Raw genomic sequence first — 15,262 nt, forward strand, 5'->3', positions numbered from 1 at the left:
TCAAGAACCTCTGCAACTTTTTACGTTTTTTTACGTCAACATTGTCAACTTTAAGAGTGATGCATATACACAACTTTGTTATAAATTTAAAATAACTTTTCTACAGGAAGATTCGCCTTTGCTTTCAAAATAGGCGATCACCTCTTTTTTAGAGCCGAATTTTTTTGCCTGGGGCATTCTTTAGAATTCTGCAAAAAGCCAGTATTCACTGGGAACCATTTTCGAAGAATCTCCTGAAGTACCGAAGAAAACTCAACAAAATAGGCAAGAATAACAAGTTGTGTTTAGTTTGGGTTGCCGGTCACTCGGGAATCAAAGGAAATAAAAAGGCGAACACACTTGCAAGAAAAGAAGCACCAACTCCTTTAATTGGCCTGGAACCTTTCTGTGGTATAGGCAAACGTATCTATCTCTAGAAAGAGTTTCAGGAGAGAGAAAAAACCAAAAGATAAAGACTCTAACTACTGACAGCCAGTCCATGCTGAGATTCTAAACTAACATAGGAGTGCCGCAATACCATGAAGCAACTGGCCAGAGGAAATAAAGTAACTCTATTATGGGTACCCGGGCATTGTGGTACTGAAGGAAACGAAAAAGAGATGAACTTGCAAAAGGGGCATCCTGAGCCCTTCTATGGGCTTGGAAAAGACCAATATAAGGCAGTGGTCCAACAAACGGAGGGGAAAAATAGGAAAACCCTCTGGAAAAACACTCCGAGGCTTTCTCAGAAATTCTTGGTGCTTTCACCGAGGAAGCTCCCGAAGCTACCACAAGCTGAGCTTCGAGTAATGGTGGCACTGTCGGCACATGGCATGGGTAAGTTAGCAGATGAAATCTGCAGACTCTGTGGGGAGGAAGTAGAAACAGCCGAACACAAAGTGTGCAAATGCCCGGGACTGACTGGCCTAAGAACCACTCATTTGGGAAAAGTCCTGGATACTCACGAAGTAACAGCCAAGACTCCTAAGGATGTTGTCGGTTTCGATAATTATATCGAAGACCTCCTTGGTTCTGTATCAATAGGGTCAACAACAAAAGATCCAAGTGGTCGCAGTTCCCGGAAGGCTAACAGAGCCGCAACGATTTCGATTCAGTTATTAATAAAAAAAAAGAACCAAATCTATTAAATATCTAAACTATTATGTTGTCCATCAACAAATTCTTGTTATTTTTTCGACGAAATAGTAAAATGGTTGACAATTCTTCCGTTTGAATTCTCGAAGAACTTATAATCCCCCCTGAACAATCCCAAGATCGGATTATGCGTTTAATACGCGAACCAAAACAACAAACAAACAGGAAATCCCTGTCCGGTCCATATAAATCCGAACCCCTTAAAATTCCCGCCACGAAGCTTTTACCCCCAATAAATCAGGCGGTGCATTCACCCCTGCCAAAGTCGAAGCGATAGAGATCTCCTTGTTTACCTAATTCTGCCATTTTCAGAGTTTCGAAGGGATCACGTAATTGATTGGAGAGTGGAAGATCTCTGTTTTCCATTTTCGTTGACATTGGTCGATTGGGATGTCCGATTTGTGTTGGCAGCCTGAGAAAGATCGAATTACTTCTTCGATCGACTGCACTCTAGGGAAGAAGATCCCTCTGTTTGTCTTTTGGGGTTTGGAGGAGGGTCAGAGGGAGTTAGGAAGGAAGATGGTTCAAATTTGTCTTGGTTCTTCATAAAAATGATTTAGGTTTAGGCTGGAGATTTTCTTCTAGTTTGTGCCGGAACGCAGCTCTTCAATATAGTCATAGAAAAATAATGAAAGGCTTTTAAAGTTTAGTTAACACAAGAACTCAAGCTTGTCACGCTCAAAAATAGAAGAGAAAGAGGCCTAGTCTCATACGAAGTAAACTATTGAATAAACATATTTCAGATTAAACCATCCAATTCTCTTTCAGTGAGTTGGTGATTTATAGTATCACGTTTTCTTGGGAATTATTAAAACACTGATGAGAACTTTATTGTAATACTGCACTTGAAAACTCCTTGAACACTCTACTAACTCAACTGTTCTTAACTTACTCCCCTGAACTCTCCTTTTTCCAGTTTTATACCTGGGTTACAAATATAAAATCATATTATACACCGAGAATTTCTTCTTCCTTTTCTTATTCTCTAAGTTGTATGACTGCGCAATAGTATCATGATACCTGCACACTAATTAGGCTAGGGAAAAGATATTCTCTATTGTATCTTTCTGGGAACCTTATGAATGATAAAGTTGTATGCACAAGTACCACGAAAATTGTAACACTAATGCAGGTAAATTTATATTAAGTATTTTGGCAGCAAATTTGGCTAGACACAGACATTATGTCTAATTGCTTTTGGTCACCACAGTGAATCTCAATTTGTGACTAACTTTTGAGGACCTTCTTTCACCGCTTTGGCGATTCCCTTCATTCATTTATCGATTCCTAAACCGAAAGAAAATGAACGGAACTGTTGAATAATTCTGATGGTATTTCAGCCGTAGGCTGAGCAATGAAGTTAAAGAACGTCATTAAAAATAGGGGAGAAGGCAAAGCTTCTTGATTCCAACAAACGTCTTTCATTACATCGGCTCTGTTTCTTTTGATGAAAGAACAGTTCAGATAACGGACTTTTTTTATGTAAGCCGATTTAGCTACGGGTTGGGGTTCCCTGTAAAATGAACACAGCGTGAGACGCGTAAAAAACACCGAAAAATTCACACAAAGGTTAATGATGAATATCCCAAAGACGAAAATTGAATCAACTTTTATTGTTTTCCAAGGAAAAAAAGATGCTAAATGTCTAGCCATTTCTGGCACAATAAATTTGGGTTTCCATTGAAAAAACTATAATACCCTCCATCTTTCATATAGGATATTCAATAAACTTCTCAGTTGTACATCAAAAGTTGCGTAATTCAAAAGCATAATGAATATTGAAGATATGAATTTTGTGTTTTACTTCCTACTCACTCTGTATAATATTGTCTCTTACATGAATCCTAAAGGACATTTGAATGACATCAATATAACTCACAAATGGAAATTTCAAATAATATTCTCTCCAGTTAATCCAATTTCTTGTACAAAACCCCCAACTTTGAAATAACACCCCACAGCTCATCATTCATCAAAAAACTGCCAAACAGAGGATAACAATCCCTCAAGTTTCATATTCTTCAACCAAATCCACCCTGTAATCACTACCATCTGCTCCCGATGTCGAATCTGACCAAATCTACTTACACCCTCCAAAACTTACAACTTGCATTATGAATTCATCTGTCGGTAAGAACTTCAAGCCCAGCTCCACACTGACTCAAATCCATGTAAACAACCTTCGGAGCATTCGTTCTCCTAAGGGATTCCAGAAGTTTGTCAGGTTGATGGAAGGGTTGGTACTGAGAGGGGATGCTGTGCGATCGATACCAGTCGTAATAATTCCCTAAGTTCGGCTATCGGTCATGTTTGAGTTATTGCAGTGATTAAGATGTTGAGCCTCTTCGTCTTGTGTTTGACTTTAAGGTCCTTCGTTTCAGTAGAAGGATCATTGTTCTGGGAGTTGGTTTCTTCTGTTCTGATTAATTTAACGTTTTTTCGACTTCCGAAAGATTGGATTTTAGATTTGGGTCTTATTTATTTTATTGGAAGGGTGGTTTACTCTGAAAGAATGATCTACTGCCACTTGTCTCCTCCCTGTTTGTCCTTCCTTGTATGGACTCTTAACTCAAGGACACAAGAAAAACAGAAATACTTCGATGACTTCAAAACTCAAAACACAATTAAGAGAAGATAGCAAAAAATAAACACCAGATAAACATCTGTAGAAACAACCACAAGAAAAACTATAATCAACAATCTATGAGAGTTATGCTATTGAATGTAATTGAATATCGGTTAAATCCTTTGTTGAAGTGAACTCTATTTGCAATAGGTTTTCATCACTATCAGAAGAATATGGTTAAATCAATGAAATAAGTATCAAGACAGTTAAACTACTACAAGGTGAAAATATTTCAACCAAACCCCAATAGATTTTGCACTTACTCTTCGAAGATAGTTACCATCTTCATTGATAAAGCTTCTAATCTTTATTTCTTTTTCCAGGATGCCTCGCCCTAAAGGACCTGAAGATCTACGTCCCAACAGCTGTCATTAGAGGTCACGACGCCATCTTGAACTGCACTTACGACCTCGAAGGCGACGACCTCTACTCCGTCAAATGGTACAGACATGGAAGAGAGTTCTTCAGGTATACACCGAAAGACGAGAAACCCATAAAACAGTTCAAAATAACCGGTCTAAGTTTGGACGTTCGAGAACAGGACTCAACTGCTACTAGTGTTGTTTTGATGAACGTTGATCAGGACATAAGTGGGGTTTATAGTTGTGAAGTGACAGCAGATCAACCCTCTTTCTTTACAGACATGAAGAAGTCGCATTTAGAGGTAGGTGGTCATCTTACGCTTTTCAAGAAGACACTGATGATGATTGTTGTTAACAGGTGGTGGAATTGCCAAGGACAGACCCTCACATCAGTGGTTTCAAGACCAAATATCGCATAAATGAGACATTGAGGGCGAATTGTTCTTCAGCTTCTTCGTATCCTGCTGTGAATCTAACCTGGTATGTCAACGATAAGGCTGTTGATCCTGCGAAGGTCAAAAAGCACACTAGGGTGCATTCTGATGGTTATTTTCAAAGGTGAGTCTTTTAAATTAAGTCCTTCAATGAATGTGAATAAGCCAAGTTGTCAAAGTGTATCAATAAGCAAGGTTGCAAATACTGGGCAGCTGAGAACCCTCTAGGGGTTCATCAAAGATCCCACTAGTCGCTGTTTGGTGTTTTGTCTCATCTCTAGGTATCAGAAGGCCTTATTTTTTGAAGATGGTAACGTCCCTGTTACAATCAACTCTGTTAGTTACTATGATATGCTGGGGAGTTTTTTCGATCTGAAAAATTGAAGAATTTGGTGAAGGGTATGATCCAGGAAGGTTCTGGTTTCAGTAAGATATTATTTCAGTGCAAACAGCTTGTCTCTCACGTGACAGGAGATCTCTTTGCAGCTTCTGTGAGCCTCAGATTATCTTGGTTTGAAGCTCCTGTGATTCCGTGAGAACATTTTCGTGTTTCGTGGAACCACTGAAGAATTCGGGGAACCAGAACACGTTTCCAAGCAAATTTTTGTTTTAATATCTTCAACACTTGTTTCCAAGTCATTTGAAAAGCGAGAGCTAGTCATGGCACACCCTGCATGGCCTATGGTTTTGATTACAATAGACTGACTTCATACCCTATCTACTGGTAATTGAACGCCCGTAATCCCTCAAAACTATTCATCTACCAATTTCCATCCTTCCAATAAAATACCACCTACTCCTTTGGGAGACCATCTACAGAAAAATGTCTAAAAAACGTCTTCCTCAATTATTCCATTTGCAACGAAGAACCATCCATCTGAGCTGGGTACAATAAAAGAAAAAAAAAGGCTGACTAAGCTGGAAATATCCAGGGAAATCGGAGAAACTGCAGCACCCTTTCCATAAAGCTTCCAATCTTCAGATAAAAGCGCCCAAATCGAAACGATGCACTCTGCTAATAATCCTGCTAATTAGAGGGTCTGCGATATCACTTTGAGCCGCTGTAAAGTGGCGGGGGAAGCGTTTTCTTTTCATCCAAACGCCTAGTTTCGAAGGTATTATCCTACGTAGTCGATATTACCCCTTTCGGCAAGAAATTTAATTAATTTTGACGTAAATATAGGGGGGTTATCCCAGGATTCGCAGACAATGTGAATTCAAGGGGTTGAATGATTCGAATATTCTACTATTGTTCTTAATTTAGGGGATGTACACCCACTTACAGCTAATATACGGGGTTTAATGAATGTTTCCTATTCGGTGGATGATGATTCTGTTGTTTGAGTTTGGTACAACCAGTATAGTCTACAGGGAGAGTTGAGTGGGTGTTGGTAATCTTGGAATATTAATTATTGTTGGAAATTCATCTCCGAGAATATAAGAATATAAACAAATCTTTTCCATGGATCGATATCATCTATAATGTAGGGATTCACGGCTTGGCTTGATTTTCAAGCTACTTGGCTTGAGCTTGACTTGATTTCAAGTCAAGCTCAAGTCGAGTAGTAGTTTTTCAATCTCGAATCCAGTCAATTTATTTATCAAGTACTTGAATCATAACCAGCTACCCGATTTTTAGCAGTTTTATTGTGTGAAGTCACATCAATAAAAAATGATGAAATGAGAAGGAACCTTGCAAAAACACTTTCATTTATGAAAATTATTGTATAGAAGAACCGAAAATATCAACTTTTTTGAAATAGAAACATAAATTGAATCACTATAAATCATAACAAAACTGAAAATAATAAAAAACTAAAGTTTCTTCATATTGAGAAACTTCTAGGCTTTGATTTCATAATTTTCCATCCAGAAACTAAGATACATGAGGCATCTTATAGAGTTTTCACCTAACCTATTGCGCGTGTTTGTAACTTTGAGAGCAGCTCTGGAAAATAATAATCTTCAACAGGAGCTGAAAATGCTTACGTTGATAAAAAATCATTGGCCATTTTCGCCAAGTTTGGAAAGATATTTCTGGAACTACCAAAATCTACAAATAGATTTCATGGAAATGTGAGGAAACTACTAATAAAGTCACACTGGCGAATGCTTCAGTCTTTCGGCGCTCGAGGAATACCCTTATTCAGTCTCAGATGTAATTTTTCACGAGCTTGATTTTCAAGTCAAGTAGAAGGTTAAAATGTTAAGCTACTTGGCTTGATGAATCCCTACTCCAATTTGTTTCTTATGAATGGCAGTTCTTCCTCCATAACATTTGGGAAATCTTAATAAAGAAAACAAAGTCCTTGCTTTGATTTTCACAATCGACGGAGCATTTCTGGCTCTGCTAAACTGATGGAAGACCAAAAACCAACAAAATTGATATTCAACATTTCATTTATCACATTGAAGATAGAGCTCATAAGTGTCACTTATGTGAACTGCATATAAAAAGTTAGAAATTTATTGAATGCAATTAGAATAACTTGCAAGACATCATCATCCACTAACAAGAAATAGAACCAAACGTGCTTTCTCCGAAAATATCAATCCAAAACCCAATCCAAACCATTTCCACCAGATCGGTTTCCACCCACACAATCAAATCACCTCAACAGCCCCAATGTACAAAGGGAACAATCCAGGAAAGGCCAGAATATAAGGAAAAACCGAAATCAAAACGGGAAAAATATTGTTCAACATCCACACACACATGTATCGGAATCATCGTCGAACCTTTCAAGTAGCGGTCCCCTTAGTTCCTTTGAGCCACGTTTCCCTTTCAATAATCCCCAGGATTGAGCCTCTCAGTCACGCACCTTGTTACGCTCTTCCCTTACTCCTGTTCCAAAAGAAGAAATCGTTCTTTACGCGGCCTATTTCTGCACAGCTCCCCGCAGAGGTTCGTGACTGGTATCGGCCTACAAGGATGCGTGCTGGATTTTTTCGCCTTTCGATCATTATACAGACCCGTACGGCGGTTCACCTGTCAGTCCGAGCACAGTGGCGTATTTGGGGAGAAAAGTAGGAGAAAATTTGGGTTTGGTACCAAAAACTCACGTTTTCATACTTGAATAATGAGGTAAATATTAGGTGTAGTAAAAAGAAATCCATTATTCTTCCAATAGATGGCTAAAATTACCTGTATCTCGCGTCGAGTCTGATCAGTTTCCACTAGATAGCATTAGAAAGTTGAGTGTTCCTACTACAGAAACTCTTCTGACGGTTTTGTGATTAGTTGACTCAGTTAAGTTTGAGCGCGCGTCAAAGATGGACTCTACTAAACAGTGCATGCGCTATATTTTACAGTTTTTCTACGATAAAGGCGAAAATGCAAGCCAGGTAACTGAAAATGTAAATAGTATGTATGTCCTGATACTGTGACAGTCAATCATGGTTTCGTCAGTTCCGTTCCGGTAATTTCCATGTCATAGATGCATCACGTACTGGAATAGGAATTCAATAAGCCAAGTAGAATGACATTTTAACCAACTACTTGACTTGAAAATCAAGCTCGTTAAAAATTACATACTTGAGTTGGACTTGACTTGATTTTAGATATTTATTGCTTTACTTGATATCAAGCTACTTGATATTACTTGAGCTTGATATGCACGCGTCGCACGGCATATATTTCTGCAATCTCGTGCGTGTTTAGACTAAATAAGGGGATTCCTCGAGCGCCGAGAGACTAAAACATTCGTCAGTGTGACTTCATTAGTAGTTTTCTCACTTTTCTATGAAATCTATTGGTGGATTTTGGTAGTTTCATAAATATCTTTCCAAACTTGGCCAAAATGGCCAAGAATTTTTATCAACGCCAGCATCTTCAGTTCCTGTTGAAAGACAATTTTCCAGAGCTGCTCCTGCAGTAACATAAACCCGCAATAGGTTAGACGACAAATCTATAAGATGCCTCATGTGTCTTAGATCCTGCATGGAAAATTATGAAATCAAACAAAGCCTGGAGGTTTCTCAATATTAAGAAACTTTATTTTATATTATTTTCCATCACATTATGATTTTTATTGATTCAATTTATGTTTCTATTTCAAAAAAGGTTATATTTTCGGTTTTTTTTATACAATAAGTTCAATAAATAAAGGTGTTTCACTAATTCCAATACTTTTTCGATATAAATAGCTGAACAAAAATGAAAACCTTCACAATCCCCATTTTTTCAGTCTCCTTGCCAGTGAGCATCTGATTCGGGACACCCTGTACGCGTGCCGCTCCTCCATCTATCTGTCTGCAGGCCAGATCGTGCCCTCGGATTAGCCCGATAACATCTTCGTGTTTCTATTTGAATTTCCTGAAGATGTCGAGGGGGTGTTCGGGTGATTCATCATTCCCAGTCGGTGATATGTACGGAAAATTGATTTCCTAAACGCCATTTTTCACGCGAGAACGTGCAAGAATGAATTGCCGTCCTGAGGTGCGGTGAAAAATGCGGTTAGGATTGAATAAATTACGGTGAAGCGAGGATGGGAACGTCTGAAGAAATTTCGGGATGAGCCCTTCGAAATACGTGATTCAATTCCACTAATATTTCCTCGAATTGATAGATGGCTAGCGAGGGAGTAGGTCCAGTAGCTGGTAGATCTAATGTCCGGTAGTTCTATTGAGTCGTCACGGCTTCAGTATGGCAGGTTGATCCATAGAATCGAATGCCAATAGGTCTGTTGAACTGAAAAGGCAGCTGGTAAAGATATAGACCCATTGCTCCCAAGTGTAGGCACTTGAAGCAAACTATTTGCAAGCTTTTATTACCTATTTTCTCTGAAAAATTAATTGTAAGTCAAAAATAACATATGTGAAAATTGTTTATGCTAGCATTGCAAGGTTTTTTTTCAATAACAATTGCGAACGAGCTGTAAAGCAAACGCTATCATCCATCATACTAAACATGATTAAAAACATGGAATATCTAATTAATTCATACATCAATTCAATTAAATTGAACGCGGTGATAACACATCCTGCTCAATTTTAAATTCTTCGAATTACACAATAATTATTTTGCATACGCTCGTACTTGGAACGACATAAATAACGATATCGTTAACAACGTTCTCTTTGATCTAGACTACAATCATGAAACTAATTTCCACAACTAATTGGTATAGTGTGGCACACTTTTAGAACTAGTTCAGGATAACGACAATGACAAGCTTCTATGAGCATCGTTTGATTAATGTTGAAAGAGCAGATTCCACATCCTGATTTTCCTCGGTTAGCTCAAGATCAATATTTGCAGGTGCATCTTGGAAGATGTGCTTCTATTTAGAAAGACGCCCGACAAAGACACATAGCTGGCGATATTAGTAGCTGAGTTATTAGTGAAAATTAAGGGGATGACTGCAATGCCATGAGGAAGGATTATATTAGATAAAAGGGTGTTCCATTTCACAGCAACCTTATGGTATATTGTGTTAGTCATTCTTGTCTACAGTTCGCTATCCAGAGTTTCTAGTGAACTCCAATATCTGGAGGAGCTTACTTCCTCTTTTCCCCAAATATCTTGTCCAAATCATTTTTTGCATTGGCTAGCGTTGGCAAAGCATTTCGTCACCAGTTGATCCTCCTCCCTGCAGAATCTGCGCTAGTCGTTTTCTGTTAGACTCATTTGGATAAGGTGCTTCCTAAGGCAGCAATGCCCTGCAAGGAAAACATTGAGGAGATGTAACATATTCTTGCTAAGATCTAGATACTTCTTAGGTCTCGTACTATCAAAGTTTCGATGATAGTTTTGAGAATGATCCAGACCAGGAAGATTCTCTTTCGGTTTTTTCTTCTCCTGAAATTCTTTCTTCTAGGTACATTTAACTATACCACAGAAAGTTTATGCTTCTTTTCTGACGAGTGTGTTGGTCTCTTCATATCCTTTGATTCACTAGTGACTAGGAATCCAGACTGAATAGATCTTGTTATTCTTGCCTATTTAATCAAATTTCCTTCGGCACACCAATACCATCTTAGAATCGATGGGTATATATTGGATTGCATCCTGACTGTCAGAACGTATCACTATATTACAATCGTGAAAGTTTGTTCCTAGGTTCATTTCCACATATCTTTCGATTGCAAATAGCTCTGCCTGAAGACAGTTGGACAGTGATCTAACGACATTGAGCATTTGGTAACAGCCCAGTCCCTGTGGTAGTTTTAGAACCATATGTGTACCTTACAGATGACAATACGTTGTTTTCAGGATTCACCATGCAATGGTCAGGCGAACAGTTAACCTTTGTTGGGAGAATCTTCTTCGAATGTTTGGAAAGCTTTGGACTCCCCCAGGGTGCTTTTCAAGTCCATTCGGTTTAAATACTAATGAGAGTGATCCTTACTTGGAACAATGTTTTGAACGAAATCGTAATGAGGATGAGATGACGTGAAAATAACAAAAACCTGGATTAACAGCGTTTCACCGTGCCATCCAAGACCCAAATTCGGTTTATTCTATGATTTGTGTTGAACGGATAAGGCAGCAAGGAATATGAGATATGGAGAGAACGAAAATAAGCCGCCCTTCGTATTCTAAATTAGATTAAGCCGTATCTCATCCTTTGTCCGAGTATATCATTGTTAGCGTTCGTGACTGCACTAATCAAACGGAATAAAAAGGGAATTTTTTGGGGCTGATCCGTCCTTGGAGGTCGTTAGCACGCGGAATATCTGCCTGTCATCTAATTGGAAAGTAATGCAGCTTCATTAAGAACACCAACAGCTGTCGCTATAAAGGCTTATTCGATTATACGCGGTAAACAAAGAATTATATGGAAAGGTCCACATAAAGGTTCGTTCTTTTTGATTATATCTAATATAGAATCTGGGAACAACCCCTGTTGCTATTATTATTTTGACTAACAAAACGTAAATGTGTATTACGGTGCACCAAAAAAAAAAACGACGTAGTAAATAATGGTTGGTGCCAACAATGGCCAAATAAATGAGTAATAGTAGAAGGGATATTTGAAAGCTGAAGCTACCAGGCTCTTGCTCGTGGGATTTTTTAATTAGACTTTGTTGCATGTTTCGCTAAGATAGTTGTGTATTGGAGGACCTTGGAAAACTCAAGGAAATAGGTGTCAACGAATAACAAGGTCACTCAGGAATTGAAGGAAATGAAGAGGCTAACAAACTCACCAGAGAAGGAACACAAACTCTGTGGTATGTACCTTTCAGGAGTTTCAGGAGAAGGAAAAAAGCAATAGGGAAACACTCTGGCTGAATCTTCCTGGGTTGGATCATTCTAAAAAGTTTCTTTGAAACGTTTATGCTGCGAAATCTACGAAGAATCTGGATCTCAGCAAGAATATGCTACACCTCCTCACTGAATTCCTTAAAGGTCATTGCCCCCTCAGGGAGCACATAATTATAATGGGTCTAGCACGATGAGTGCAGATTCTGTGGGTAGAAGGAAGAAACTCAGAATCACCTGTTGATGGAATGCCTTGGCATCGCTAGCCAACGCAAGAAATGCTTTGGACAAGAGAGTTGTGGAAGTGAGGCAGTAACCTTCTTGAAGCTATCCCAGATATTGGAGTTCATTAGAACTCTGGTACTGGAGAGAATAGTTCTGATGGGGGCACAATACACTATGGGGTCGAAGTGCAATGAACTAAACATAGATTTAGCACATTATTGAATCTTGGGGACCCTTCAAACATCATTGAATTTCGTTTATTTCGTAAGGAATATGTCACCCAGCGAATATTGCCACATCGATGTCTACGTTAAAACACTAACAACTGATTCACAATAGAATTAAGTGATGTATCCCAAGTATTCAATCAAAATTAACGGGTTTTGAATTCCTTTGTCCTCTGAAATTGTCTAGCAGAAAACTACTAGTGGGCAGAAGGAAGGAACTCGTGATCAAATGGTGATGGAATGCCCCACCATCTTTAGCCAATGCAAAAACTGCTTTGGACAAGAGACTTGTGGAAGTGAGGAAGTAACCTACCTGAAGCCATTTCCAGAGTTCTGAAGAACTCCACAAACTGAAGGGCGAGCTCTAGACTACTAAGACAACTCTGATGTGGGCACAATAGATCATAAGATCATAGTTCAATGCAACCCTACTCAAAATCTACATCTAATCTTAATCTGACTGAACAAAGATCTTTTCTGAATCTTCTATTATGCTCAGCGAGCTTAGGGACCCTTTTAACATCGATAAACTCTGTTAATTCAGTTGAAATACCAACAACCTATTCACAATAGAACTATGATATTTCTCTAGAATATTTTGTTGTTCTATGAATTGCCACACCTAAAAAAAACGCCCAAAATCTTTCCTAGCTGACTGATTCGAACACCAGACATCTCCAAGCCCGCTCTCCATCACCTCTTTGCCAGAACCCTAACGCGTTTAAATTTCCGATAATAGCCAATCGACATACTCGTTTCCGGACATAAACAGAGCCAGAACACCACACGGCGACTGAAAATTGGATGTTCTGTCCAACCTCAGTCCGAATTACGTGTCCAATTCGATTATTCCAATTTTTTCTGTTTGTTCTGGACGTAAAGAAAGCAGGTTTGTCTAGATAGCGGTCGAGATAAACGAATTCAACGTCCCTTTGTGTAACAACTGATGAGAGAACGTGATGGACGTGCGGTTTTTCGAACCATCCTGATTATGTGTGGTAATTATCCCTTAGTGTCTGTCCCCCTTCTGTAAGCCAGCTCTTGAGAAGGGAGCGGTTAGGTTTTAAATGAATGTAGGTACGCTTTGTTGTTTCTTTTGTGGAGTAGCAGTAGTCTGTAATCTAATAATTTCGTACGGGATATGAGAGTGATCTATTTGGTATTCGGTTCTGTTCTTGGAAACCTAATTTATTTCTTTACGTTCTTCGGAGAAATGTTCGTCTCAGATTTAATTTTCGTTCGTTATCATTTGGAAGTTGGAAGTTGGGAGGTGGATGTTGGTGATGTTGAGTTTAGGGATGAGGATGACATTTTCTGATATAGGCAAAACCGAATCTTTCTGTCTTAAGTATGATATATTTCTACGTCTGACTGCAACGAATTTGAGCAATAAGATTCCAATACCCTAATAATTCTTTAGTCTCTAAGTCTTTGAGATTGATAGTAATTATTTCCTTAAAAATCTCATTGATCTCAATGTCATTCCATAGAGTCATTTTAAAATGAATTCACATATTCTCAAAAGTACTGGCCCCTGAGATTTATCAAGAAATAAACGACCTATGTTCTGGAAAGAGATGAATATTTTCCTCTATTTCAGCTGTTATATAACGGGTGTTTTTTTCGAGGTATATAACTTTAAGTTGGCATTACTGTTCAAGATGGCGACCGATTTAACAGCTGTTAAGTGATTTATTCTCAGTTTGGTCTGGCAATTCATCATGAATAGACTCACGCCTGAACAATGCTTGAAAATAGTGCAATTTTATTTCGAAAATAATGGTTCTGTGCGGAATACGTATCGCGCACTTCGTCTATTTCATTTTGTTTAGCGATGAAGCGTACTTCTGGTTGAATGGCTACGTCAACAAACAAAACTGCCGCTAATCCTCAAATGTATTTCGAAACACCGTTACATCCAGAAAAACTGACTGTTTGGTGCGCTTTATGGGCTGGTGGAATCATTGGTCCGTACTTCTTCAAAAACTATGATGGCCAGAACGTTACAGTTATTGGTGATCGGTATAGACCCATGGTTACTAACTTTTTCATTCCTGAATTGAACAACCATGATGTCCAGGAGCTGTGGTTCCAACAAGACGGCGCAACATATATGTCACACAGCTCGGGCCACAATCAATTTATTGAAAGACACGTTTGGTGACCACCTAATTTCACGTTTTGGACCTGTGAATTGGCCTCCAAGATCTTGTGATTTAACACCGCTAGACTACTTTCTGTGGGGCTATGTGAAGTCATTGGTCTATGCGGATAAGCCACAAATCCTTGACCATTTGGAAGACAACATTCGCCGTGTTATTGCCGATACACGGCCACAAATGTTGGAGAAAGTCATCGAAAATTGGACGTCCAGATTGGACTACATCCGAGCCAGCCGTGGCGGTCATATGCCAAAAACCATATTTAAAATGTAATGCCACAAGATTATCTTGCGGATTAATAAAATTCATGTCAATCGAATAATCCATCGTTGTTTGATTGCAATTTAAAGTTCTATACCTCTAAAAAAAACACCCTTTACATCCCCACCTACAAACCATCGATTATCACCCTTAAACTTTCAAAATCGCTAACAAATCGTTCCACTTCCTAACAAACCCAAGAAAATCCCATTTGGGGCCCAATCAAATCCCTCCAATTCCTTCCGCCAACTTTTCAACCCCCTACCTTCACGCGTACGTGCAGCCAACGGCCTTGATAGTTAGGGGACAAAGACGCTAATTTCTTCGGAATCCGACCCTTTGCAGTTCTCGACCGTACAGGGATCGGACTCTATGGTCCAGGGCCTTCCCCGAACATCCGAAGATAATTACGTAGTGGAGGTATGAGACCCTGCCTAATTCAATTTTAATAAAAACCTGGCTGGAAGCTGGAGAAGGAAGGGTAGGTCGCTGTCGTTACAAGAAAGGGGTCGCCACTCTTGCAAAGACCGGAATTCGTAGAGTTGAACAATGGGGTTGCTGACCCGGATGTTTTCGATAGATCTTAGGGCTTGAAGGTGAGGTTGATAGGGAGAGACTGGGACCAGT

The 15,262-nt window shown here is 39.1% G+C and overlaps 1 protein-coding gene across 1 annotated transcript in view; it reads left to right on the forward strand.

The window, feature by feature from the left end:
• LOC123682829 overlaps positions 1–15,262 on the forward strand; it is a 122,226-nt gene that overhangs the window by 90,243 nt on the left and 16,721 nt on the right. Inside the window, exons 2-3 of the mRNA XM_045621634.1 lie at positions 4,084–4,424; positions 4,481–4,680. Of these exons, the coding sequence (XP_045477590.1) occupies positions 4,084–4,424; positions 4,481–4,680 (541 nt within the window). The remainder of the gene's footprint in view (positions 1–4,083; positions 4,425–4,480; positions 4,681–15,262) is intronic.

Source organism: Harmonia axyridis, chromosome 6 (assembly GCF_914767665.1).
Source record: "Harmonia axyridis chromosome 6, icHarAxyr1.1, whole genome shotgun sequence".
NCBI lineage: Eukaryota > Metazoa > Arthropoda > Insecta > Coleoptera > Coccinellidae > Harmonia > Harmonia axyridis.